This window comes from Nerophis lumbriciformis, linkage group LG02 (genome assembly GCF_033978685.3).
Source record: "Nerophis lumbriciformis linkage group LG02, RoL_Nlum_v2.1, whole genome shotgun sequence".
Taxonomy (NCBI): Eukaryota; Metazoa; Chordata; class Actinopteri; order Syngnathiformes; family Syngnathidae; genus Nerophis; species Nerophis lumbriciformis.
The window spans coordinates 20093577-20120599 of record NC_084549.2 but is presented as its reverse complement, the minus strand read 5'-3'; the positions used below and the strand labels follow the sequence as shown (position 1 = coordinate 20120599).

Genomic DNA, 27023 nt, shown 5'->3' with positions numbered 1-27023 from the left:
ATTATTTTATGTAAGTCGCTTTGGATAAAAGCGTCTGCCAAATACTTAAACATATACAAACACCTGAAAGTCTTCATATCAGCTAAAACCACCAATCTGTTTCACTGGATTCAGAATAAAACCAAATTCTGTTTTACCCAACAATGTTAGTATTTGAATATTGTTACTTGAAGACTTATTCCTAGTTACAATTATACTGTTAAGAAAGTATTGTCTTATACTTTGCCTAAAATGAGAATGTATCATAATCAGTGGCGGCTGGTGAATTTTGTTTTAGGTGGGGCTGAAAGTTTGTAAACCAAACCCCTGTAGAGGCGTCATCCTCCCCCAGAAGATTTCTTTGTGATGATCACATACAAATATTGAAGATCTTTGATCCTTCTCAACTCTGTGGTAATATTATTTTCATAAGATACAACCAATAGTACGTTAATGTTAAATCTTACTTGTGAAAAGTAATCCCCCGATTCCTATTTTCAACAGTCCGCTCATTTGAGCAGGAAAACGCTGAACACCGGCATCTTTGTTTTCTACCTTTCAACTGTCAGTTTAGGCTGCTCGCCGGCTCCTCATCAGCACTTCAAGATGGCGGGCAAATTGCTCACGTCACAGCAACCAATGCTGCGTCTACTTATAAGATGTCTATGGTTATAACGTCATTGCAAACACGGCAATATGTTGCGTCCACTGCAGTTTGCTACCTTATTGATACTTTTTGTCAAGTGATTTTTTTTTAAGCAGGGTTGCATGAGGTACCTACACATAACGTAACGTTAGTCAATGTATCACACACAGTAACATTACGTTAGTCAATGTATCACACACAGTAACATTACGTTAGTCAATGTATCACACACAGTAACATTACATTAGTCAATATATCACACACAGTAACGTAACGTTAGACGGCAGTCAGCAGCACCGCGTTTTTTAGCCACCTACAAAAAGACAAACATAGTCAAATAAAGGTCAGTTAAAATGTATACTATATTAAGAATATGTGTACATATTGCATAGGGTCCTGACATCTAAAAAGTACAACTCTGTTCATTGTTATGTTCATATATTTGTTATGTTTTTCATGTGTACGCACACATAAACACACATACAGTATGAGATGAGATCAATGAGATAAGGTAAGAACAGGATAGAAACTGCTGTGGAACTAGTTACAATGCAATATGCCATGGAAATACAATGTTAACACTTTTGTGCAAATAAGTACAGTTGCACTTGTTTTTTTCAAATGTGTTTATTCTGTAAAGGAATGAGTTACATGTTTAAAATGACTGGTTAATAGTGCTATTTTGAAGTGCAATGTCAGCACTATCTTTTTCCCTGCAATTTCAAATGCACTTGTTTTAATAAATAAATACAGCAATTTAAAAGCATACACAATCTGTGTAAATATATTAGTCTGTGGTTAAACGACTTGAAAGGACTCGAAACTCAAAATGCAGGACTTGGGACTTGACTTGAGACTTTCCAGTCTTGACTTTGGACTTGACTCGGACTTGCCCTGTCTTGACTCGGGACTTGACTCGAGACTTGAGGGCAAAGGCTTGAGACTTACTTGTGACTTGCAAAGCAATGACTTGGTCCCACCTCTGGGGCCAGGGTTAGAGGGTTAGGGTTATAATAAGGCCATGCCGAATAAGGCATTAATAAGTACTTAATAATAACTAGTTAAGAGCCAATATGTTACTAATTTGCATGTTAATAAGCAACTAATTAATGGTGAATATGTTCCCCATACTAAAGTGTTACCATGTTTGAACCGTGCATGAACATCACCTTGTTCAAAGAACAAAACCAACACAGTGCATAAACCATACTTGCCAACCTTGAAACCTCCGATTTCGGGAGGTGGGGGGCGCAGGGCGTGGTCAGGAGTGGGGCTGGGCGTGGTTGGGGGCGTGGTTAAGAGGGGAGGAGTATATTGACAGCTAGAATTCACCAAGTGAAGTATTTCATATATATATATATATATATATATATATATATATATATATATATATATATATATATATATATATATATATATATATATATATATATATATATATATATATATCTACATCCTGAAAATATGCAAACAAAACTGTGTTTAGATAATTGATACTTCAAACTTGCATAAATAAATACTAAGGAATATAAGATAACTTGGCTTCTGAGAGCTTCAAAATGTAATGAATAAAATGCTAAAGTTGTTGATAAACAAGCAATTATCTTAATAATTAAATATGGTCATTTTAAATGAATTATTATGATAATTTAAAATTAATTATTTCAAATATGTTTATTTTAATGTATAATTCTATGGCTGGATGTAATAAGGAGTCAGAAAAAATACATTTAAAAATACAATTAATTTTGATGTTTTTAGCTAAATATAGTAAAACAATTTTTTTTTTTTATTTTTTTTTTTTTTATTAATAAATATATTTATTTTTAGGTAAGATAAACATAATAATACAATTTATCTCGAGTCTGGATGATTTAGTTCTTGTCATCCTGTTGTCCTCCCGTCGTGAAAAAAGGCTATCCTCACTCAGGTCTGCAAATCGGGAGATTTTCGGGAGAATATTTGTCCCGGGAGGTTTTCGGGAGAGGCGCTGAATTTCGGGAGTCTCCCGGAAAATTCGGAAGGGTTGGCAAGTATGGCATAAACTCACAACAAATTTCACACCTACAAATCAGTCTGATTTCTGCTGTTACCGTAACCGTAATACGCCGATAGGGAGAAGTTTTTATTTACACGTTGAGTCGGGTGTGTCTTGACCTCCGCCAAACCCTTAGGGTTCGATCGAACCCAGGTTAAGAACCACTGGTCTAGTCTCTTACGTGAATGAGCCAAACAATATTATTTGATATTTTACGGTAATGTGTTAATAATTTCACACATAAGTCGCTCCTGAGTATAAGTCGCAGTCCCCGACCAAACTATGAAAAAAACTGCGACTTATAGTCCGAAAAATACGGTAGTAATGCTGCCTGAGGCTAAGCCAATCAGTGGCCATGATACTGAACAGCATGCTCTCTGATTGGTTTGGTCTCCCCTGATGGCCAATAGTACTGTAGTATTGATATTTGATCTAGCAATTGTTACGACCAAAAAAAATGGTAGAATATGCTGTAAGAAAAAAAAATGTGGTGAAACCGCAATATATGAAGTGCGATTTTGTGAAAGATGACTGTAATAACTTTTCGGAAATACTAGCCTAGCATCCAGTTAACGCCCCAACCTTCTTAGTGTGTAAATAAACACAGTGACTATAATTAGAGCATGTAAGGTACAAGTCATTATAGAGTTTTATTTGACAACTGATATGGTGTTTATTTTGCTGACATGTTGAAGACATGGGACGGTGTGGCTCGGTTGGTAGAGCGGCCGTGCCATCAGTGTGTGAATGGGTGACTGTGGAATTAGTGTCAAAGCGCTTTGAGTACCTTGAAGGTAGAAAAGTGCGATACAAGTATAACCCATTTAATGTTGCTTTGCTAAAATATTGTTCTCAACTCTGTTTTACTCAATATCGTATCGGTTAAATAAAAAAAGAAAATGAGAATGCAGAGTCTCCTTTCTGTGCAGGAGAGCAATTGTGGTGTTATCTGAAATGTCAAAGCACGTCATGCGGAGGAGACTATTTTCCATCTGAAATCAGCAATATCAGGGCGAAGATAGAGAATAGGATGGATGGGATCATTTCACAAACACGCCATTATTTCGGCCTTGGTGCTCGTACAGAATGTTCTACAACTTCTGCATGCGGGCTGCATTATGCCACTCATACAAGAATGTTGCAACGTGCCTTAGTGGTTAGAGTGTCCGCCCTGAGATCGGTAGGTTGTGAGTTCAAACCCCAGCCGAGTCATACCAAAGACTATAAAAATGAGACCCATTACCTCTCTGCTTGGCACTCAGCATCAAGGGTTGGAATTGGGGGTTAAATCACCAAAAATGATTCCCGGGAGCGGCCACCGCTGCTGCCCACTCCCCCCCTCACCTCCCAGGGGGTGATCAAGGGTGATGGGTCAAATGCAGAGAATAATTTCGCCACACCTAGTGTGTGTGTGACAATCATTGGTACTTTAACTTAAATTAACTTATTATCTGCTGCCATTGAGCTATGCTTGGAATATTTCATGGCCGTTTTTGGCGTCACTTACATTAAAAACATCCTGCTGTTAATGGCTTAGTGGTGCAATGTTGAACACGTGTTGGCGACCTTCACTTCCAAACACTTTTAAAAAGTCTGACTTCCCAGTACAAATTGTTCAAACATTGTAGCAAATATAAGCTTAAATTATCTCTATGTAGTTTTGAACTGTGATGATACAAACTGAGCGGCTTTCTAGCAATAAGGGGATCTTTAGCGCCGCCCTAGTGGCTTCCTGGAGCTTTTCCAAAAATGTGTGAAAATGGAAAAAGTTTTGTTTTAGTATGGTTTTTGTAGGACAAACATGACACAAACCTTCCTAATTGTTAGAAATCCCACTGTTTACATTAAACATGCTTCACTGAGAGTATTTCGGAAGTCCTTGAACGCACCGTGGTTTGTTTACATGTACAACCTTCCTTGATGCTGCCACTGAAAGACAAGTTTTATGCCAAACCTTCTTTGTCTCCATTTGTCCATCAAACGTTTTAGGCTGTGCGTGAATCCACAAAAGTGAGCTTTGTTGACGTTACTGACTTGTGTGGAGTGCTAATCAGAAATATTTGGTCACTGCATAACTGCAAGCTAATCGATGCTAACATGCTATTTATGCTAGCCGTATGTACATAATGCATCATTATGCCTCGTATTTTAGGTATAATTGAGGTAATTTTATTTGTAGTTTCTGTTTCTTGAACACAGACATCTTTACCATTTCCAAGAGTTATCAACCTTCTGAAAAGTCTCCGTTTTAGTAATGTTTTCCAATGTTGTAAAAATGTGTGGAATAAATATTACATTTCAACATTTCTGTCAATGAAGATTTGCATCAGCCTGCGACACAGTCATTTTGATAGTAGGCTAATATAGCTAATATAGACACTTACATAATGTGTTGCCTTCATTATAACACTTACATAAGGCTTTACATTGTTTTGCGGCTCCAGCCTGATTTTTTTTTTTTGTATTTTTGGTCCAATATGGCTCTTTCAACATTTTGGGTTGCCGACCCCTGCATTAGGAGAACACTGATGATTATGTTTTGAAGACATTGTGTTTTATTTGGAAGAAATTGTGTTTTGTTCGCTTCTAATCAGTAAAAAGGCTAACTCCGTGTAATCCCAAGTGTTTTAAATGTAGCACAAAGGTCAAACTCTTAGAAAGGAGGAACTAGCCTTAGATATTACTATTAATATAATAATATTTGAGTTAGCTTCACATCATATAGTTTTAATTAGTTACACAAATTATTCTCAACGATTCATAGCATCACTGAAAGGGGCTGATTTACTAAAGGTTTGCGCGTACTAAAACACGTGCAAACTTGATACCACACGCAAAGCTGATCTACTAAACGCTTCTGTTAAGTGAGCATAGTCATTTTGCATCTGTCTTCGTTATTATGAAAAATATGTGCTGATCATCAAGACGGCCACAATGCTGGTAGGAGAATATGCAAATACAATTACGCAGCACACGCAGTGTGATTTATCAACTCTCATCACCGTTTTTTAGCACTATATAGCGTTTTATTTGGCACTTCTGATAAGTACGTGCAAACTGATACAGTAAAACACATCTGCTGTAGTGATGAGTTGGTCGCAAACTCTTTTAAGTGAACGACGGGAGCCGGCTCGCGATGGAGAAAGCCAGGTTTCTATCGTTTTCGCCAACCTACCGCGACCCACCGCATGTGCACAAAGGCAAATATTTCAAATATTTTCCTCGGATAAAATACCCATCGAAAACAGCGTCTCTCTCTTCTACACTCCTCGTGTAGACATTGTTACTCCACAAGTAAGTAGTCATTTTAAACAACATTGCATTCACTGTATATTCTACATGTGCATTTTCATTTTAATCACCGTTTAAACAAGAATATTAATTTCGTAGACAATTACTGCCTGAGATAGTTCACATTGTATTGTATTAGCTGACAGTAAGCATATAGGACAAGGGTCCCCAAACTACAGATACGACCTGCCAGCGTCCAAAATCTGGCCCAAGTCCCAAGTTTAAAAAAAAAAAAATATATATATATATATTTTTTTTTTTTTAATTATAGTTTAAAAAAAAAATCTCTCCTTTGTAATCCATTTTATACCGCTTGTTACTCTCGGTGTTTCCTAGTCGCTCAGGCAAATCATATTGTCTAAAAATGCATTTTCCCATCAATAACGTGACATCATCGGCAAAGTGCGCGCTCTTTCAGTCAATTAGTGCGCAAGGAATATATATATATATATATATATATATATATATATATATATATATATATATATATATATATATATGTATGTATTAGGGATGTCCGATAATATCGTTAAATAAATGCGTTAAAATGTAATATCGGAAATTATCGGTATCGTTTTTTTTATTATCGGTATCGTTTTTTTATTTTTATTAAATCAACATAAAAAACACAAGATACACTTACAATTAGTGCACCAACCCAAAAAACTTCCTCCCCCATTTACACTCATTCACAAAAAAGGGTTGTTTCTTTCTGTTATTAATATTCTAGTTCCTACATTATATATCAATATAGATCAATACAGTCTGCAAGGGATACAGTCCATAAGCACACATGATTGTGCGTGCTGCTGGTCCACTAATAGTACTAACCTTTAACAGTTAATTTTACTAATTTTCATTAATTACTAGTTTATATGTAACGGTTTTTATAATGTTTTACTTTCTTTTTTATTCAAGAAAATGTTTTTAATTCAATTATCTTATTGTATTAATTTTTTTTTAAAGTACCTTATCTTCACCATACCTGGTTGTCCAAATTAGGCATAATAATGTGTTAATTCCACGACTACATATATCTGTTGATATCGGTATCGGTTGATATCGGTATCGGTAATCAAAGAGTTGGACAATATCGTAATATCGGATATCGGCAAAAACCCATTATCGGACATCCCTAGTATATATATATATATATATATATATATATATATATATATATATATATATATATATATATATATATATATATATATATATAACATCAGTTGTCTACCAATCTAAGGTAATACGCAAGGACATTAACACATCCGACACATATGTAGGATTAACCGAGGGAGAATTCAAAACCAGATGGAACAATCACAAGGCTTCTTTCAGGAACAAAAACCTGCGAAATACCACAGAACTCAGCAAACACATTTGGGACCTCAAAGACAATAATGTTGAATATTCAATAACATGGCAAATTCTTGCATCCAGCACACCTTACAATAGTGGTAATAAAAGATGCAACCTATGCTTGAAAGAGAAACTGTTTATTATTTACCGTCCAGACCTGTCATCCCTCAACAAGCGCAGCGAAATTGTAACAACATGCCGCCATAGACGGAAACACCTCCTAGGTAACACATGAGCCAATCACCACGCCCCTAGGCCAGCCTGTACCCACCCACTCTGTGCCCTATATAAACCATGGTATGCGAATGCTCCCATTAAAATCTCCTGATGATTGAGGGTACCCCCCCTCATGAAACAGGCCTGTAGAGATGAAATAGTCTTGTGATTTCCCACACATACATATATTGCGCTCTACTACGGTATCGAGCACTATTTTTTGGATAACCTTATTAAGACATATATATATATATATATATATATATATATATACAGGTAAAAGCCAGTAAATTAGAATATTTTGAAAAACTTGATTTATTTCAGTAATTGCATTCAAAAGGTGTAACTTGTACATTATATTTATTCATTGCACACAGACTGATGCATTCAAATGTTTATTTCATTTAATTTTGATGATTTGAAGTGGCAACAAATGAAAATCCAAAATTCCGTGTGTCACAAAATTAGAATATTGTGTAAGGCTAATACAAAAAAGGGATTTTTAGAAATGTTGGCCTACTGAAAAGTATGAAAATGAAAAATATGAGCATGTACAATACTCAATACTTGGTTGGAGCTCCTTTTGCCTCAATTACTGCGTTAATGCGGCGTGGCATGGAGTCGATGAGTTTCTGGCACTGCTGAGGTGTTATGAGAGCCCAGGTTGCTCTGATAGTGGCCTTCAACTCTTCTGCGTTTTTGGGTCTGGCATTCTGCATCTTCCTTTTCACAATACCCCACAGATTTTCTATGGGGCTAAGGTCAGGGGAGTTGGCGGGCCAATTTAGAACAGAAATACCATGGTCCGTAAACCAGGCACGGGTAGATTTTGCGCTGTGTGCAGGCGCCAAGTCCTGTTGGAACTTGAAATCTCCATCTCCATAGAGCAGGTCAGCAGCAGGAAGCATGAAGTGCTCTAAAACTTGCTGGTAGACGGCTGCGTTGACCCTGGATCTCAGGAAACAGAGTGGACCGACACCAGCTGGACTGCTGCTGAGTGGTCCAAAGTCATGTTTTCTGACGAAAGCAAATTTTGCATTTCCTTTGGAAATCGAGGTCCCAGAGTCTGGAGGAAGACAGGAGAGGCACAGGATCCACGTTGCCTGAAGTCTAGTGTAAAGTTTCCACCATCAGTGATGGTTTGGGGTGCCATGTCATCTGCTGGTGTCGGTCCACTCTGTTTCCTGAGATCCAGGGTCAACGCAGCCGTCTACCAGCAAGTTTTAGAGCACTTCATGCTTCCTGCTGCTGACCTGCTCTATGGAGATGGAGATTTCAAGTTCCAACAGGACTTGGCGCCTGCACACAGCGCAAAATCTACCCGTGCCTGGTTTACGGACCATGGTATTTCTGTTTATTGTTAGGCAGTTTCATTAACGTCCTCCCAGCACGGTAACAACACACAACAACAGCAGTCACATTTTCGTCTACCGTAAAGCAGTTCGTCTGCCGTAAACAGCAATGTTGTGACACTCAATATATATATATATATATATATATATATATATATATATATATATATATGCAATACTTGACTTAGTGAATTCTAGCTGTAAATATACTCCTCCCCTCTTAACCACGCCCCCAACCACGCCCCCGGCCCCAACCGCGCCCCCCGCCCCACCCCCAACCATGCCTCCCCACCCCCCCAACCCCCACCTCCCGAAATCAGAGGTCTCAAGGTTGGCAAGTAAGCTGCCTGGTATTGCTAATGTGAGCAGGACTGGTGGTCTAAAAGCCAGTCTTTGACTGCTTGTGAGAAGATGTGAAAACTACAGTTGTTCTTTAGATTGTCTGGAAAACCATTCCATTCTTTGATATGAAAAGGCTGATTGGTAGAAGGCAGACATTATTTTGTCTGTAGCATCAGCCAGTACATCACCACCACAGCCACCTGGCAGATCTACGACCCAGAGCTCTCTGAGCCAGTTTTTACAAAAGGTTATTACCCCAACAAAACAAATTAAAAAATGTTTATTTAAAATGCATTTATGTATATGCTAAGTGTATTAATAAAGCCATATAAGTAATATACACATGTGTGGAGGGGGGCGTGGCCTGCGGGCCTGCAGCGGAACAGGGTGTGCCAGGACCGGCCTCGAAGTCAGCGACAGGTGCGTAGATGGCCCAGATGGGCCTTATTATCTAATCACCTGTCGCTCTGTTTAAGCAGCAGCCGGGGAGGGGAGAGTTGGTTGGATCTGGGGCGAGAGCGTGAGAGAGACACTTTGTGCTGAAAACCAAAATAATGGACCAACCCTGCATGCCCATTGGACCAACCAGGCATGCCCAAAGAGTCCATCGGGCATGCCGGGTTGGTCCAATGGGCATGCCGGGTTGGTCCAAAAGGCATGCCGGGTAGGACTCTTTGATGGGCATGCATGTTATAATTTATGTTTGTTTTACATGTGTCATTCATTTTACACCTAATTTGGTAAAAAATCAATTTACCGTATTTTCCGGTTTCTGATTTTCTCAAAACTCAACATTGCACCTTATAACCCGGCGCGCCTAATGTACGGATTAATTCTGGTTTTGCTTACCGACCTCGAAGCAATTTTATTTGGTACATGGTGAAATGATAAGTGTGACCAGTAGATGGCAGTCAAACATAAGAGACACGTGTAGACTGCACTATGATGGCAATATGACACAAGTAAACAACACCAACATTTTATATGTTCCATTGAAAATATAGAACATTACACACGGCGCTCAAAAATCTATCAAAATGTTTTAGTACGACTTTGGTAAGCTATGAAGCCGCACCCCTTGATGTGCTTCAAAATACGAGTATTATTATGGTGTGTGTATAAGGTAAGACATATTATCCTGAAAAATTGCGCGCGTCCGCCTTTGTAGTCGGTGCCGACACCGTAGTCAATAATCTTCTTCTTTTTCTCTATCTTCTTGTAATGGGACATTCATCCTCCACTGTTGCCATTTCTAATATAAAGTAGTGTAAAGTTCTTACTGTCAGTAAACTCGCCATGAAATTGCTAAAACATACCGGTGTAGTGAGTTGACATTATTCACCCAAGGAACTTTAGTTATTAAAGAGTTCCGGTCGGACGGTTTTTCACGGGACACATTTCCAGTGTTGTTGTTTCCGGATGAGGAGATGCTGCTCCGTTATTGATCTAAGTAAAGTCTGAATGTCAGTTAGCTTCATCTTTTGACACTTCTTCCACCCCCGTCCTTGCACGCTACACCGCTACAACAAAGATGACGGGGGTGAGCCACGTAAATAAGAAAAAAAACGGCGCATCCGGAAGCGATTGTCAGAAAGCAGATTGAAGATGATCTGTAAAACATAATTTATGCAAAAATTTGACCAAAGAACCACCATTACATGTTGTGTAGACCACAAGGAAGTGTTTCACATTTAGAAAAAATTAAAATAAAAAATATGACTCCGTTAATGCGCCCTATAACACGGTGCGATCAAAAATAGACCATTCATCGGCAGTGCGCCTTATAATCCGGTGCGCTCTATGGTACGCAAAATACGGTTAGTGATAAAAAATCTGAGGAGCCACTTGAGAGTCTTTTTAATGAGCCGAGCCAAAAGAGGCGGAATTCCCATTACTGACTGTTCGCACGGTCTGTCAGAAATAAAAAATATTGACATATCGTCTATATTTCCATCCTTGTATAATTTTATCGATGAATGCTGGGTGACTTAAGGGGCTGATTAAAACAAATTCAATCGATGCGTTTTTTCAATAGCGTTCGCATATTCATTTAGAATATATATTAACTTATGTCCCATGTGAAAAAAAATATCCCTAAAGTATGCATTGTTTTGCATCTTGAGCGCAATAAGTGCAGGCTCTCTCCCATTTAGTCGCATCTGCAGCACACACAAAAAGTGAGTATCCTTGAGGATGCCCTGCAGGACTGTTTCTAAAACGTGCCTAAGAAGTGGTACGTGTCTACTGCCTGTTTGACAGCAAACCCCCACAGGTAGGAGCATGATAACGTGAATGTGCAGTAAATGACTGAGAGTGATAAAAGATACAGGCAAAATCCTTTTTTTGGAATAAGGCGGTCTGCACCAGTTAAAATAACACAAGCAATCGCACGCAACACGCCCACTAATAGTACACGCAGTTTTTTATGTTGCACACGATGTTTAATAGTAAATCAGGCCCTAAGCGTCTCTCAGTGGTCTTGGACTCCTCATGAGCTGTCGTTGCGCCTTTTTCCTGGAGTCGCCCCCACTTTTGTGAGTACTCATTTGTCTGTATAATCACCGCCATACAGCAATAGATGATATCTGTCTATTACCTGACCGCTTCTATATTAGCTACCTCTCTTTGTTTATAATGTATATTTTCTTCTCTATTTTATGCTGCTCTTTTTTTCTTTTTTTTTGCTGCAGCTGTTACATATACTGTAATATTGTACATGGTAATTGGGATTTGTTATATATTGTATATATTATATAAAAATATAATATAATATGATAATATAATGTACCAGTATATATTAAATACTGTAAATAGTTTATGTAAATATTACATATGTTATATTTTATATTGCTACTATGGTACATTTTTAGTCTACTTTATACCTTTTGTTTTCACCCTCTTTTTGTGCCCTTGTGTGCATCATCCTTTCCGTCCTTATCCTTTCCATCCTTTGTAACTGAGCGACTGTGTGATTGATTGATTGATTGATTGATTGATTGATTGATTGAGACTTTTATTAGTAGATTGCACAGTACAGTACATATTCCGTACAGTTGACCACTAAATGGTAACACCCGAATACGTTTTTCAACTTGTTTAAGTCGAGGTCAACGTTAATCAATTCATGGTACAATTTCTCTTGTGGATCAATAAAGTTTGTCTAAGTTGGGGGTCGGCAACCCGCGGCTCTAGAGCCGCATAGCGCCGCCCTAGTGGCTCTCTGGAGCTTTTTAAAAAATGTATGAAAAATGGAAAAAGATGAGGGGAAAAAATATATTTTTTGTGTTAATATGGTTTCTGTAGGACAAGGGTCGGCAACCCCAAATGTTGAAAGAGCCATATTGGACCAAAAATACAAAAAAATAATCTGTCTGGAGCCGCAAAAAAATTAAAAGCCATATTACATACAGATAGTGTGTCATGAGATATAAATTGAATTAAGATAACTTAAAGGAAACAAAATGACCTCAAATATAGCTACAAATGAGGCATTATGGTGCAATATGTACATATAGCTAGCCTAAACAGCATGTTAGCATCGATTAGCTTGCAGTCATGCAGTGACCAAATATGTCTGATTAGCACTCCAACAAGTCAATAACATCAACAAAACTCACCTTTCATGCACAACCTTAAAGGTTTGGTGGACAAAATGAGACAGAAAAAGAAGTGGCATAAAACACGTCCTAGAAAGTTATACATGTAAACAAACTACGGTGAGTTCAAGGACTGCCAAAATTAGTAGGACAAAACTGCGCTCGCCAAATACTCGAATCAGTGAAGCATGTTTAATATAAACAGTGTGCTTTATAACAATTAGGGAGGTTTGTGTCATGTTTGTCCTCCTACAGAAACCATATTAAAACAAAAAATTGATTGTTTTCCCCTCATCTTTTTCCATTTTTCATACATTTCTGAAAAGGCTCCAGAGAGCCACTAGGGCGGCGCTAAAGAGCTGCATGCGGCTCCAGAGCCGCGGGTTGCCGACCCCTGCTGTAGGAGGACAAACATGACACAAACCTCCCTATTTGTTATAAAGTACACTGTTTGTATTAAACATGCTTCACTGATTCGAGTATTTGGCGAGTGCCGTTTTGTCCTACTCATTTTGGCGGTCCTTGAACTCACCGTAGTTTGTTTACATGTATAACTTTCTCCCGACTTTCTAGGACGTGTTTTATGCCACTTCTTTTTCTGTCTCATTTTGTCCAGCAAACGTCTTATGCTGTGTGAATGTACAAAGGTGAGTTTTGTTGATGTTATTGACTTGTTGGAGTGCTAATCAGACATATTTGGGCACTGCATGACTGCAAGCTAATCGATGCTAACATGCTATTTAGGCTAGCTATATGTACATATTGTATCATTATGCCTCATTTGTAGCTATATTTGAGCTCATTTAGTTTCCTTTAAGTCATCTTAATTCAATTTATATCTCATGACACACTATCTGTATGTAATATGGCTTTTAATTTTTTGCGGCTCCAGACAGATTTGTTTTTGTAATTTTGGTCCAATATGGCTCTTTCAACATTTTGGGTTGCCGACCCCTGGTCTAAGTCTAAGTTTGGCTATGTTTCCTTGGGACCTTGGGCTTGCCTGCTTAATTAACTATAAGAATATCGAATAGTATTTTTCGATAGTGAGACCAACGTTCTAATGTTTACCTGTGGCCTGTTTTGAATCAGGTATGTGAAATGGAAATGTACGTTTTTAAACATGAATTTTTGCATCAAATTATTACTCCTTTTAATGAAATATCCCCAAAAAATTAGATTCAAACAAAATTTGTTGAACGCTCGCTGTTTCTCCTGCCTAATCGCCGCACTGGATTGCATGACGATCAGGGGCGTTGAATCAAGCTCGCTAGTTAGCATAGTTAGCATCATGCAGCTGGCTTACTTGTTGTTGTCGCCGGCGTTCGCCCTCGGAGCCACAACGTTGACGGCTTTCTACTTTGCTGCTAATCATATTTGAATGGTTACAATCAGAACACTGTTGGTTCCAAATCAGGCGTAGTTCTAGAGTAGGGTTGTACACCGGTACTAGTATAGTATCGCGGTACTAATGAATCAAAAACGGTGCTATACTCTGGCATGACGGCGCGTCGTCACGTCGTGACATTGCTGGTTTTACGAGCAGAGGAGCGTGTTCGGCAGCGCACAATCACGGATTACTTACCAGCAGACACAGAGTGTGGACAGAAAAGGGAGAACGGACGCATTTTGGCCTAAAAACTGACGATAAAGGTGAAGTTATAACACTGAAACGCCCTCAGGAATAAATGATAAATGATAAATGGGTTATACTTGTATAGCACTTTTCTACCTTCAAGGTACTCAAAGCGCTTTGACACTATTTCCACATTCACCCATTCACACACTGATGGCAGGAGCTGCCATGCAAGGCGCTAACCAGCAGCCATCAGGAGCAAGGGTGAAGGGTCTTGCCCAAGGACACAACGGACGTGACTACGATGGTAGAAGGTGGGGATTGAACCCCAGTAACCAGCAACCCTCCGATTGCTGGCACGGCCACTCTACCAACTTCGCCATTACATTTTACATAGACAGATTAGTTTCCTGTAAAATCAAAAAGATGAAAACTTTTAAAAGTGTATATGCTGTGTTACGTTTTGCGCAATTTTTCCTAAGTAAAAGAGGCAACAAAATGTATCCTTTGATAGTAAAGGTTGCAGACCCCTGGTCTAAGTTCTTCGTACCAAGTATCGCTCCTGTGAAACGCGGACGTATACTACAAATATAATAATCTCGTTTATCGTTTTCGCTTTGCGGGATTACCATTTAAGTCATCTTCTCACCAACATTTTTATTATAAAAGCTACAAAATGACCTGTGGTCTGTGGTGTTTGGCTTTGTGTCGTACAACTAACTGCGTGCTAAGTATCTAAACTAGCACAAATCAAAAGACAAAGCAAAGACACAGGACAGTTGGTTTTACCTTAAAATGACCGACAAACGTATAATTAAAACAAATAAGCATTTAAATGAGAAAAACATACGCTGCGCAACAGTTTGTTTGTCGGCTGCTAAGTGTTATTAATAGCTAGAGGTGCTAGCCAAATGCGCTATCATAACAGCAGCCTGCTAAGCTAGTGTTCGCGAGCTGGTCTGTGGCCACAATTCAGTTATCTCGACAATTAACCAAAACACATGGAAATTACACTCAAAATCCAACACGCCAATGTTTTCTCAAGTAATGTAAGTTCCGTTCAGGAAGAGGTGCTTTAAGACATGGCTAGCTAGCTAGCTAGTGGCTAACGACCATCCCCAGTCTGCAGTGTTTTAGCTACTTCTAAATCACTAATCCTCACCTCCATGGCTACAAATAAAGTAAGTTTCTTACAAGTTTCATCCCTACAGGACGAGGGACATCTAAACATGCTTCACTACACACCGTGGGAGGATACAGCGGTGTCACTGCTAACAAAAGCTAGAGCACCTGAATATAAACAAATGCCATGGGAGGATCTACACCTGACAGCCACTGTAATGATACCAAGTACAATAATGTATCTAGTCCATACTACTATGATTACATCAATGTTTTTTATCGTCCTTTTTTTTAAATTCAGATTATGTTTGTAAACTCAGGAAATACGTCCCTTGACACATGAGGACTTTGAGTATGATCCTGTAACTACTTGGTATCGGATCAATACCTAAATTTGTGGTATCATCCAAAACTAATGTAAAGCATCTAAACAACAGAAGAATAAGTGATTATTACATTTTAACAGAAGTGTAGATAGAACATGTTGGAACGGAAAGTAAGCTGATATTAACAGTAAATTAAAAGTGGGTTAATAATTCATTTTTACAGTTTGTCCCTCATAATGTTGACAAAATAATAGAATGATAAATGACACAATATGTTACTGCATATGTCAGCAGACAAATTAGGAGCCATTTTTGCTTACTTACTAATAAAAGACAAGTTGTCTTGTATGTTCACTATTTTATTTTATAATAAGAAACATATGTTTAATGTACCGTAATATTTTTTTGTTAAAATAAAGCAAATAATGAAATTTTTTCGAGGTCCCCTTTATTTGGATACGTATCGAAATACATTTTGGTACCGGTACAAAAATATTGGTATCAGGACAACCCTATTCCAGAGTATGTATTAGTAGCCAGCGAGAGGGTATATTTTTGACGCGACGGATGTTAACACGGGTCACAACACCGGAGGTGTGTTACCCGAGGGGGCGTGGCTACAGGATAGAGTTGCCAAATGGTAAACGTTGTCTGTTATAGAATTTTACATTACATTTTCAATGATAATTATGTAAGTAAATTATCCATCCATCCATCCATCCATTGTCTACCGCTTTTTCCCTTCAGGGTTGCGGGGGGCGCTGGAGCCTATCTCAGCTACAATCGGGCGGAAGGCGGGATACACCCTGGACAAGTCGCCACCTCATCGCAGGGCCAACACAGATAGACAGACAACATTCACACTCACATTCACACACTAGGGCCAATTTAGTGTTGCCAATCAACCTATCCCCAGGAGCATGTCTTTGGAGGTGGGAGGAAGCCGGAGTATCCGGAGGGAACCCACGCAGTCACGGGGAGAACATGCAAACTCCACACAGAAAGATCCCGAGCCTGGGATTGAACCCCAGACTACTCAGCACCTTCGTATTGGGAGGCAGACGCACTAACCCCTAATCCACAGTGCTGCCCGTAAGTAAATTATGTACAATAAAAATAAAAATAAAAACGTATGTGGTTCATTACGAGGGACATGTAAGTGTCAAAAAGGTTGGTAAATGAAAATAAATCTAAAAGTAAAATAGAGTGTAGAAATTCACCCAATTGCAGGAAATGTAGTCTTGATTTTCAAAATTGTCTTTCGGGGCTCAAAAGGTGCTCACATGCCTGTTGAATAAATCTTGTTTGGTGTGGGTTTACAGTGTGCCACATATTTGTAACCAATTAATAATATAAATCCATTTAATAAAGTCAAATACAAATAAGGCAACAAGAGAAGTTTCCCACCTTTCTCTTTTGTAAAGTAAATTTGTACAGCCGGTATGGGCATCTACATCAACTATAGGATTTGCCTGAGTAGCTGGACAGGACAAAAAAAAAGAAAAAAAAAAGAAGATAATATTTTTTTAATTTCCAAGCAAAGCGCACCGAGGTATCTTCAAAATGGTTACATGCTGAACCCCTCAAGGCACTTGACAATAATAATAAGGCCACTGGCCAAGGAGGAGCTGAAAAGAACAAATGACAAGGTCAACCTATATCAGGAAGTTAAAACATGCTTTTGGAGACCAAAACATAAGTGGGTGAAACAAGTGGACTAAGTATATGAGGGACAGGACAGTTAATCGCAACAAGGTTTCAACAACAACAACAAGGAAACATGAGCACAACAATGACTATTATAACATCAATATTACAACAATACAGTACATCTCAGGTGCCCGGCGCTCTCCAAAGTGCACTTACCCTCAGTTGTTGAATTTTAACATCTTGATTTTCAGCCGTTGTGAGGAAATGTTTCAAGTGGGAATCGTTCAAAAGCACGTAGACCGGTATTCCTCGTATGGATGCGTCAACTGCTTCTTTGAATATATCGACATCGGTGAACATATCCATCACAATGCCGATTACCTGCGGGTAGGAAAAGGGATAAATAGTCAGCAATTCATTATTCCATGAATACAATTGTGTATACAAATTGTTAGTGTATTCTGTTTGGAGGAACAACACCTCACTGTTTTGTAACGAATGGTGTCAGAAGTGGGATACCCAAGACAGGTGACTTTTATTTATCCACATCGACACAGTATCCAACTAATGTGTCATCAATTTAAAGGTGAATAATTTCATGTCAAGTCATCATTAAATGGCCCTGATATGTCAAAAAGCATTATTAAATCATGTTCTTTTGGAATACCTTTATAACTGATAACGGTAGTTCAGCCGGGATATGCTCATTTCAAAAGTAGATTTACAGCCCCGAAAATTTGTTATTGTTTTCATTGCGATGCCACGCCCTCCACCGTTTGACCAATTACAAAGTCCGTGAGTGTGTCACATCCAGGTTGCCAGTTACGCACCGCCACCTTCGTCGAGCTCCTGCCACCGGTAAAGTTACTAAACATGTCAGACCTGAGTAAATCTAAAAGCCGTCATTACGATTCTCAACTTATTCATGACAAAGTCAGGAAGACAACGAGGATTTGTATTGGGGATGCCTTTGAAAGATGGAGACGATTGAAGGCGGAGAAGATTTTTTCATCTGACGCCAAACTTGCTAATTTCCTCCTTGATAGGTAAGTAAGGCATTTGCGTTTTCTTATTATTTGTAATAGATGGAAATGGAAATTTTGTATGTAAACTTTATTGTCCAATACAGTCTATGATCTTGTCTAACAAAGCTTGTTTGTGCAACAAATGCTTATAGTGATAATTTAATGCTTAGTTAGCATGCTAGCCTGGTCAATGACACATCGGCATACAGGCTGACGGGGGAATATATGCCCGTTAGACTGTATGTCGGTGAGCCATCCAGCTGACAGGGCAAAATATATTTTCTACTTTGTGTATTGACATGCTTATTGACAAAGCTTAACATGGTGTTTGCGTAACATGGTTTGGCTCATAGAATTGCACTCTGCACTGAAATATGGTGATGTGCGTACATGGAAGAAAATGCAATGCATAATATATAATAATCATATATAATTATTTCGATGGTGATCCATATGGTCAAATTAGACGTTTTAGCAGGGTAATGCCAACGATCTGTCCCGACTCCCAACGAAAATATTGCTGTGTAACTTTACAAATACATTTGGTTACTCGACATCAGTAAAATGTGGCATAATTACTTTGTAAACAAGAGAAACCTACAGCATAGGACTTGTCGATTGCCATTTGAAGTTCCTTGGAGTAGGATTCGGATTCGGCCGCGTATCTGGCAACCTCAGTCATGGAGACTGGGAGGGGACTACAGAATTTTGACCCTGATTTCAGTACCATTTCTGGCCACATTACTACATATGACACCTTTAAGCAGAATAAACATCTCACTCAAAGAGACGCAACAGCAAAGCTGCAGGCAATCTTCAATCAGGGCACCTGGGACTAATTACAACAAGCAGTATAAAGACTAGCAGAACCAAGGAGCCTACGCCGGAACGTAGTCTAACTCTTTGCAGTAAGCATCCCGTTCCGTCTCTGGCTTCCCCTCCCGCGTACTTGCGCTCCTTGCTACCTCTATGTCCTGTGTCTCATGTCCTTAGTGTTCTCCACGGTGTCCTTCCTGTTTCCCCGTGTTCGAGTTGTGTACCTCGACTTCCCTCTGGATTCTGGACCGCCTCTCTCGATCCTCGACCTCTGCTTGGACACAGACCTCGTTACCTCTCTCCAGCCCACGACCACTTGCCTGCCCACGGACTACCTATTTGCCTCGTCCCTCTGGACAAGTGAAAGATTTATCTAACACGCACTTACAACAACCCTGGTAACATTTACATTATTAATTCTGCACATCGTCTGGCACCACACACTTAGAGTAGCATGCACCTCCCACACACTCATCAAAGATTGAAATAAACCTGTTGACTTGATCCTCCTTGTGGTGTCGTCTCCTTCCCCCACTGTATGTAACAGTTAGGGCTGACATGATCACCGTTGATTATGCAATTCTTGTGAAACCTTAAGACGGATTGTCCACTTTTAATCTTGGGATCCAAAAGGGACTCGCTTATGAAAGCGACACAAGACAGCAATATGTTTTTATTATTTTTGTTTTATCTTTTAAAAACTTTAGATACATCTATTGATATAAAGTTTTTATAATGTGTTTTTCTTATGTTAAACTGTTTTTTTGGGGGTTTTTTTTAATATGAAAATGCAAAATAAATCTATAAATAAGTTGCAGAGTGGAATATTTGAGAATGGGTGATTACAGCCTTTAATAGGTCAAATAGACACAAACAATAATATGTTTACAGTGTCTACAGAGCTAGAATGAGAGATAAAGCATGCTGTATGTGGTTTAGTTTGGGTCCACATAAGATCTGCCATGTTATATATAACTGCCCATAATCATTGTTAATGCATTTCAGCAGTTTAATGCCAGTTTAACTCATTTACACATATCAAAGCTCTGATGATTATGCATCATCTGGTGATTGAGGAATGTAATTGCACCAAAACATTATTTTCATGTTTTTTTTCCATCGGCAAGAATGAGATTTAATTAATTTTCATGAAAAAGAGCATAGTAATATACCTAGATTACAGTCTGTTTAAAAATAGCAGTTATAATGGGAGTCAATGGGACCGAAAGAGGTCTGAAGAAAAAGTGTGTATATTTTACATGTGTATTGTATTCTAACAATGTTGCAATCAAAAACACAATGCAATTTTAAAAAACATGTTAAATACTTCCTGGGGAAATAGACTGCTAACCTTCATACTGAACAATCATTTTACATTAGGAACACATGTAATGGCAGTTTTGGGCCGTAGGGTTATAAAAATTCAAATACATAAATGTGTTGTTGTCGATGAGTCGCTTAGTTACATTTTAATTGATAGAGTAGCAGCAATGTTATTGTTTACATTTTTATTCCTTTAGGTAAATAATTGCAGATAAATAACCCCAACAGTACTGAATGTCATTGTTTACAGGACATCTTACGCTTAAGGTCTGTGGTTTTACTTTTCACTGTGATTATTCACCGTATTTTACGGACTATAAGGCGCACTTAAATTTTTTTTTTTTTTTCTCAAAATTCGACACTGCGCCTGCCTTATAACCTGGTGTGCCTAATGTAAAGAATAATTCTGGTTTTGCTTACCGACCTCGGAGCTATTTTATTTGGTACATGGTGAAATGATTAGTGTGACCAGTAGATGACAGTCAAACATAAGAGATACATGTAGACTGCAATATGATGGCAGTCACACACAAAAGATAAGTGTAGACTGCAATATGACTCAAGTAAAAAACACCAACGTTTTATGATCCATTGAAAATATAGAACATTACACACAGCGCTCAAAAATCTATTAAAATGTTTTAGTACGACTTTGGTAAGCTATGAAGCCGCACCGCTTGATGGATTGTACAGTGCTTCAGCATACAAGTATTATTGTGGTGTGTGTATAAGGTAAGACATATTATCTGGCGTTTCGTTTTGCAATATTATGCAAAAGCTATTTTTCTTACCCTCTGCCACCTGCTGATCTATATTTGGGATCTGCATAGGTCCTGTGACCCTGAACAAGATAAGTGGTGGAAAATACTCATCCTTGTTTATGGGGTGAAAATGCTTTTGAAAAAGTAACCCTAATAAATGCTTGTTACGCTCGGAGTTCACATATTTTACATACCCATATTAATCTGATATCACCTCTCGGGGAATTATTTTTAATTTTTTTTCCATACTTGCATGTTCGAAATAAACTCAAACTCAAACTCAAACTCAAACTTCATAGCACAGTAGACTCTTTAATGCAAGTATTGTGTCAATGCTGGGAGTGTTGCATTTGGTTACAAAGCACAAATCAGTTCTCCGGCTGCATTTATTGAGGTAGCCTTTGCTGGATGATGGTGACTCATTTTCTTTCAGCTCGTCCGTTACTGAGGGTCGATTTTTTTTTTTTTTTTTTTAGACATGACAGTCCTTGTATTCTTTACGAAAATGTAAGCATTTGACAGAAACCAGGCATCCCATGAGACTAAAGATGTCCGATAATATTGGCCTGCCGATATTATCGGCCGATAAATGCTTTAAAATGTAATATCGGAAATTATCGGTATCGTTTTTTTTATTATCGGTATCGTTTTTGTTGTTGTTTTTTTTTGTTTTTTTTTATTAAATCAAATTAGGTATAATAATGTGTTAATTCCACGACTGTATATATCGGTATCGGTTGATATCGGTATCGGTTGATATCGGTATCGGTAATTAAAGAGTTGGACAATATCGGAATATCGGATATCGGCAAAAAGCCATTATCGGACATCCCTAGTTTTTTTCCTTCTTTATTATGCATTTTCGGCAGTTGCGACTTATACTCCGGAGCGACTTATACTCCAAAAAATACGGTACTAAAAAACCTACAATTTCATGTATTTTAGCAAAACAAATATTTTTTTTATTTTTTTATTACGTTTACCCAATCAACATGAAATTCGGCTAAATGTGCGGAAAAGTCAGAAGACCCCCAAAAAATGTAGGCCGGTATTATCGGCCGATAAATGCTTTAAAATGTAATATCGGAAATTAGTGGTATTGTTTTTTTTTATTATTGGTATCGTGTTTATTTATTTATTTTTATTAAATCAACATAAAAAACACAAGATACACTTACAATTAGTGCACCAACCCAAACAACCTCCCTCCCCCATTTACACTCATTCACACTCATTCACACAAAAGGGTTGTTTCTTTCTGTTATTAATATTCTGGTTCCTACATTATATATCAATATATATCAATACAGTCTGCAAGGGATACAGTCCGTAAGCACACATGATTGTGCGTGCTGCTGGTCCACTATTAGTACTAACCTTTAACAGTTAATTTTACTCATTTTCATTAATTACTAGTTTCTATGTAACTGTTTTTATATATATATATATATATATATATATATATATATATATATATATATATATATATATATATATATATATATATATATATATATTTTACTTTCTTTTTTATTCAAGAAAATGTTTTTACTTTATTTATCTTATTTTATTTTATTGATATTTTAAAAAAGGACCTTATCTTCACCATATCTCGTTGTCCAAATTAGGCATAATAATGTGTTAATTACACGACTGTATATATCAGTATCGGTTGATATCGGTATCGGTTGATATCGGTATCAGTAATTAAAGAGTTGGACAATATCGAAATATCGGATATCGGCAAAAAGCCATTATCGGACATCCCTACATGAGACCATTGTTCCCACTTTAATTGCACTCTAATGAAGAGGAGAGCGAAGGCCGTTCTTCAAGGTGCTGTGAGTTAATTAGGGAGCGGGTGCAGCTGCCATGTATTTGCATGCAACGCGGTACAAATTGTCTGGTGACCATTTGTGAGTCAACCATTATGTAAAGGATTTAATGTAGTAGTAGTAAGCTGCCTGTTCCCACACTGTCTTGATGAGAGAGGTTGTCAAACTGGATTTGGGCCATGAAATGCCAGCAGACACTCCCTGCCACTGCTACACACTGAAGGTCTAAGGCAGGGGTGTCAAACTCATTTTAGATCAGGGGGCCACATGGAGAAAAATCTACTCCCAAATGGGCCGGGACTGGAAAAATCATGGCAAGACAATTTAAAAATGAAGACAACTTCAGATTGTTTTCTTTGTTAAAAAATAGAACAAGCACATTGTGAAAATTTACAAATCATAATGTTGTTGTTTTTTACACTTACATGTTGCTGTTAATAGTATTCTACCTTTATTTGTCGTTATTTATACTTTCTGAATAAACGATGTGATAATGTTCATCAGTCAACTCATTTGGTGTTAATTTTCAATCTATCAAGATAAAAAAGAATATAAAAATCAAATTACAGGATGTTATTCATGTAGTTTGCTCATTTTCTTCGACTGATGTATTAACGTCATGTGGTCTACGTTGTTTACATATGTAGCATAATCTACATTGATACAAAGAATTGCTATTGCGACATCTAGTGGACACATTTAGAACAGCAGTTTCTGTCAATCAAAAATTTCGGCTCATTTTTATACAAACCCCGTTTCCATATGAGTTGGGAAATTGTGTTAGATGTAAATATAAACAGAATACAATGATTTGCAAATCATTTTCAACCCATAATATGCTACAAAGACAACATATTTGACGTTCAAACTGATAAACATTTCTTTTTGCAAATAATCATTAACTTTAGAATTTGATGCCAGCAACACGTGACAAAGAAGTTGGGAAAGGTGGCAATAAATACTGATAAAGTTGAGGCATGCTCATCAAACACTTATTTGGAACATCCCACAGGTGAACAGGCAAATTGGGAACAGGTGGGTGCCATGATTGGGTATAAAAGTAGATTCCATGAAATGCTCAGTCATTCACAAACAAGGATGGGGCGAGGCTCACCACTTTGTCAACAAATGCGTGAACAAATTGTTGAACAGTTTAAGAAAAACCTTTCTCAACCAGCTATTGCAAGGAATTTAAGGATTTCACCATCTACGGTCCGTAATATCATCAAAGGGTTCAGAGAATCTGGAGAAATCACAGCACGTAAGCAGCTAAGCCCGTGACCTTCGATCCCTCAGGCTGTACTGCATCAACAAGCGACATCCGTGTGTAAAGGATATCACCACATGGGCTCAGGAACACTACAGAAATCCATTGACAGTAACTGAAAAGTACATACAGGTTTTGGAGCAACATATGTTGCCATCCAAACAACGTTACCATGGACGCCCCTGCTTATTTCAGCAAGACAATGCCAAACCAAGTGTTACATCAACGTGGTTTCATAGTAAAAGAGTGCGGGTACTAGACTGGCCTGCCTGTAGTCCAGACCTGTCTCCCATTGAAAATGTGTGGCGCATTATGAAGCCTAAAATACCACAATGGAGACCCCCGGACTGTTGAACAACTTAAGCTGTACATCAAGCAAGAATGGGAAAGAATTCCACCTGAGAAGCTTAAAAAATGTGTCTCCTCAGTTCCCAAACGTTTACTGGGTGTTGTTAAAAGGAAAGGCCATGTAACACAGTGGTGAACATGCCCTTTCCCAACTACTTTGGCACGTGTTGCAGCCATGATATTCTAAATTAATTATTATTTGCAAAAAAGTTTAGGAGTTTGAACATCAAATATCTTGTCTTTGTAGTGCATTCAATTGAATATGGGTTGAAAAGGATTTGCAAATCATTGTATTCCGTTTATATTTACATCTGACACAATTTCCCAACCCATATGGAAACGGGGTTTGTACTTAGCAAACTCATCCCGCGGGCCACATAAAACCTGTTCGCGGGCCTTACATTTGACACCCCCTCATTAGCATATGTATAGAAAAAATATCCGATTTGAATCAGCATTGAGCTAGTGCATTTTTTTAAAAGTGGAGCCTTACTGTATTTTCTTAGTGCCTTCTTCTTGCTTTGTTGTCATGGAAAAATGTATCATTACCTAGAGACAGTCCGGCTGAGTCTGCTTCAGTGCTTGTTTCCCGGCCAAGTGTTTGAGACAGTGTCGAGTTTGCAACCCATATGGCACTGTTTGATTCTAGGTGAATCGCTACCCGGTAGTTCCCATGGATTACAGTCGGTACCTATAAAATTACCGAATTTGGTACCCATTCCTACAATATACCCTGTTACTATTATTATTATTGGTAGGAATAATACCGGTAACACTTTAGAATGGGGAACATATTGACCATTAGTTAGTTGCTTATTAAAGTAACAAAGGGGAACATTATCACCAGACCCATGTAAGCGTCAATATATACCTTGATGTTGCAGAAAAAAGACCATATATTTTTTAACCGATTTCCGAACTCTAAATGGGTGAATTTTGGCGAATTAAACGCCTTTCTAATATTCGCTCTCGGAGCGATGACGTCACAACGTGGCGTCACATCGGGAAGCAATCCGCCATTTTCTCAAACACCGAGTCAAATCAACTCTGTTATTTTCCGTTTTTTCAACTGTTTTCCGTACCTTGGAGACATCATGCCTCGTCGGTGTGTTGTCGGAGGGTGTAACAACACGAACAGGGACGGATTCAAGTTGCACCAAGATGCGAAAGTGGCAAGAAGTTGGACGTTTGTTCTGCACACTTTACCGACGAAAGCTATGCTACGACAGAGATGGCAAGAATGTGTGGATATCCTGCGACACTCAAAACAGATGCATTTCCAACAATAAAGTCAAAGAAATCTGCCGCCAGACCCCCATTGAATCTGCCGGAGTGTGTGAGCAATTCAGGGACAAAGGACCTCGGTAGCACGGCAAGCAATGGCGGCAGTTTGTTCCCACAGACGAGCGAGCTAAACCCCCTATCGACCCTAGCTTGCTGACATCAACTCCAAAACTGGACAGATCAGCTTTCAGGAAAAGAGCGCGGATGAGGGTATGTCTACAGAATATATTAATTGATGAAAATTGGGCTGTCTGCACTCTCAAAGTGCATGTTGTTGCCAAATGTATTTCATATGCTGTAAACCTAGTTCATAGTTGTTAGTTCCCTTTAATGCCTAACAAACACATACCAATCGTTGGTTAGAAGGCGATCGCCGAATTCGTCCTCGCTTTCTCCCGTGTCGCTGGCTGTCGTGTCGTTTTCGTCGGTTTCGCTTGCATACGGTTCAAACCGGTATGGCTCAATAGTTTCAGTTTCTTCTTCAATTTCGTTTTTGCTACCTGCCTCCACTCTACAACCATCCGTTTCAATACATGCGTAATCTGTTGAATCGCTTAAGCCGCTGAAATCCGAGTCTGAATCCGAGCTAATGTCGCTATAGCTTGCTGTTCTTTCCGCCATGTTTGTTTGTGTTGGCATCACTGTGTGACGTCACAGGAAAATGGACGGGTGTTTGTTAACGATGGTTAAAATCAGGCACTTTGAAGCTTTTTTTAGGGATATTGCGTGATGGGTAACATTTTGAAAAAAAACTTCGAAAAATAAAATAAGCCACTGGGAACTGATTTTTCATGGTTTTAACCATTCTGAAATTGTGATAATGTTCCCTTTTAAGAGTTATTTTGATACCAGGGGAACATACAGTATAAGG

At 38.4% G+C, this 27023-nt stretch overlaps 1 protein-coding gene across 2 annotated transcripts in view; it reads right to left on the bottom strand.

Moving 5' to 3' along the window:
• fam83b (family with sequence similarity 83 member B) overlaps window positions 1-27023 on the bottom strand; it is a 58129-nt gene that overhangs the window by 18342 nt on the left and 12764 nt on the right. For both annotated transcript variants that reach the window (XM_061956964.1, XM_061956892.1), the window contains exon 3: window positions 17710-17874. In XM_061956964.1, coding sequence (XP_061812948.1) covers window positions 17710-17874 — 165 coding nt within the window. The remainder of the gene's footprint in view (window positions 1-17709; window positions 17875-27023) is intronic.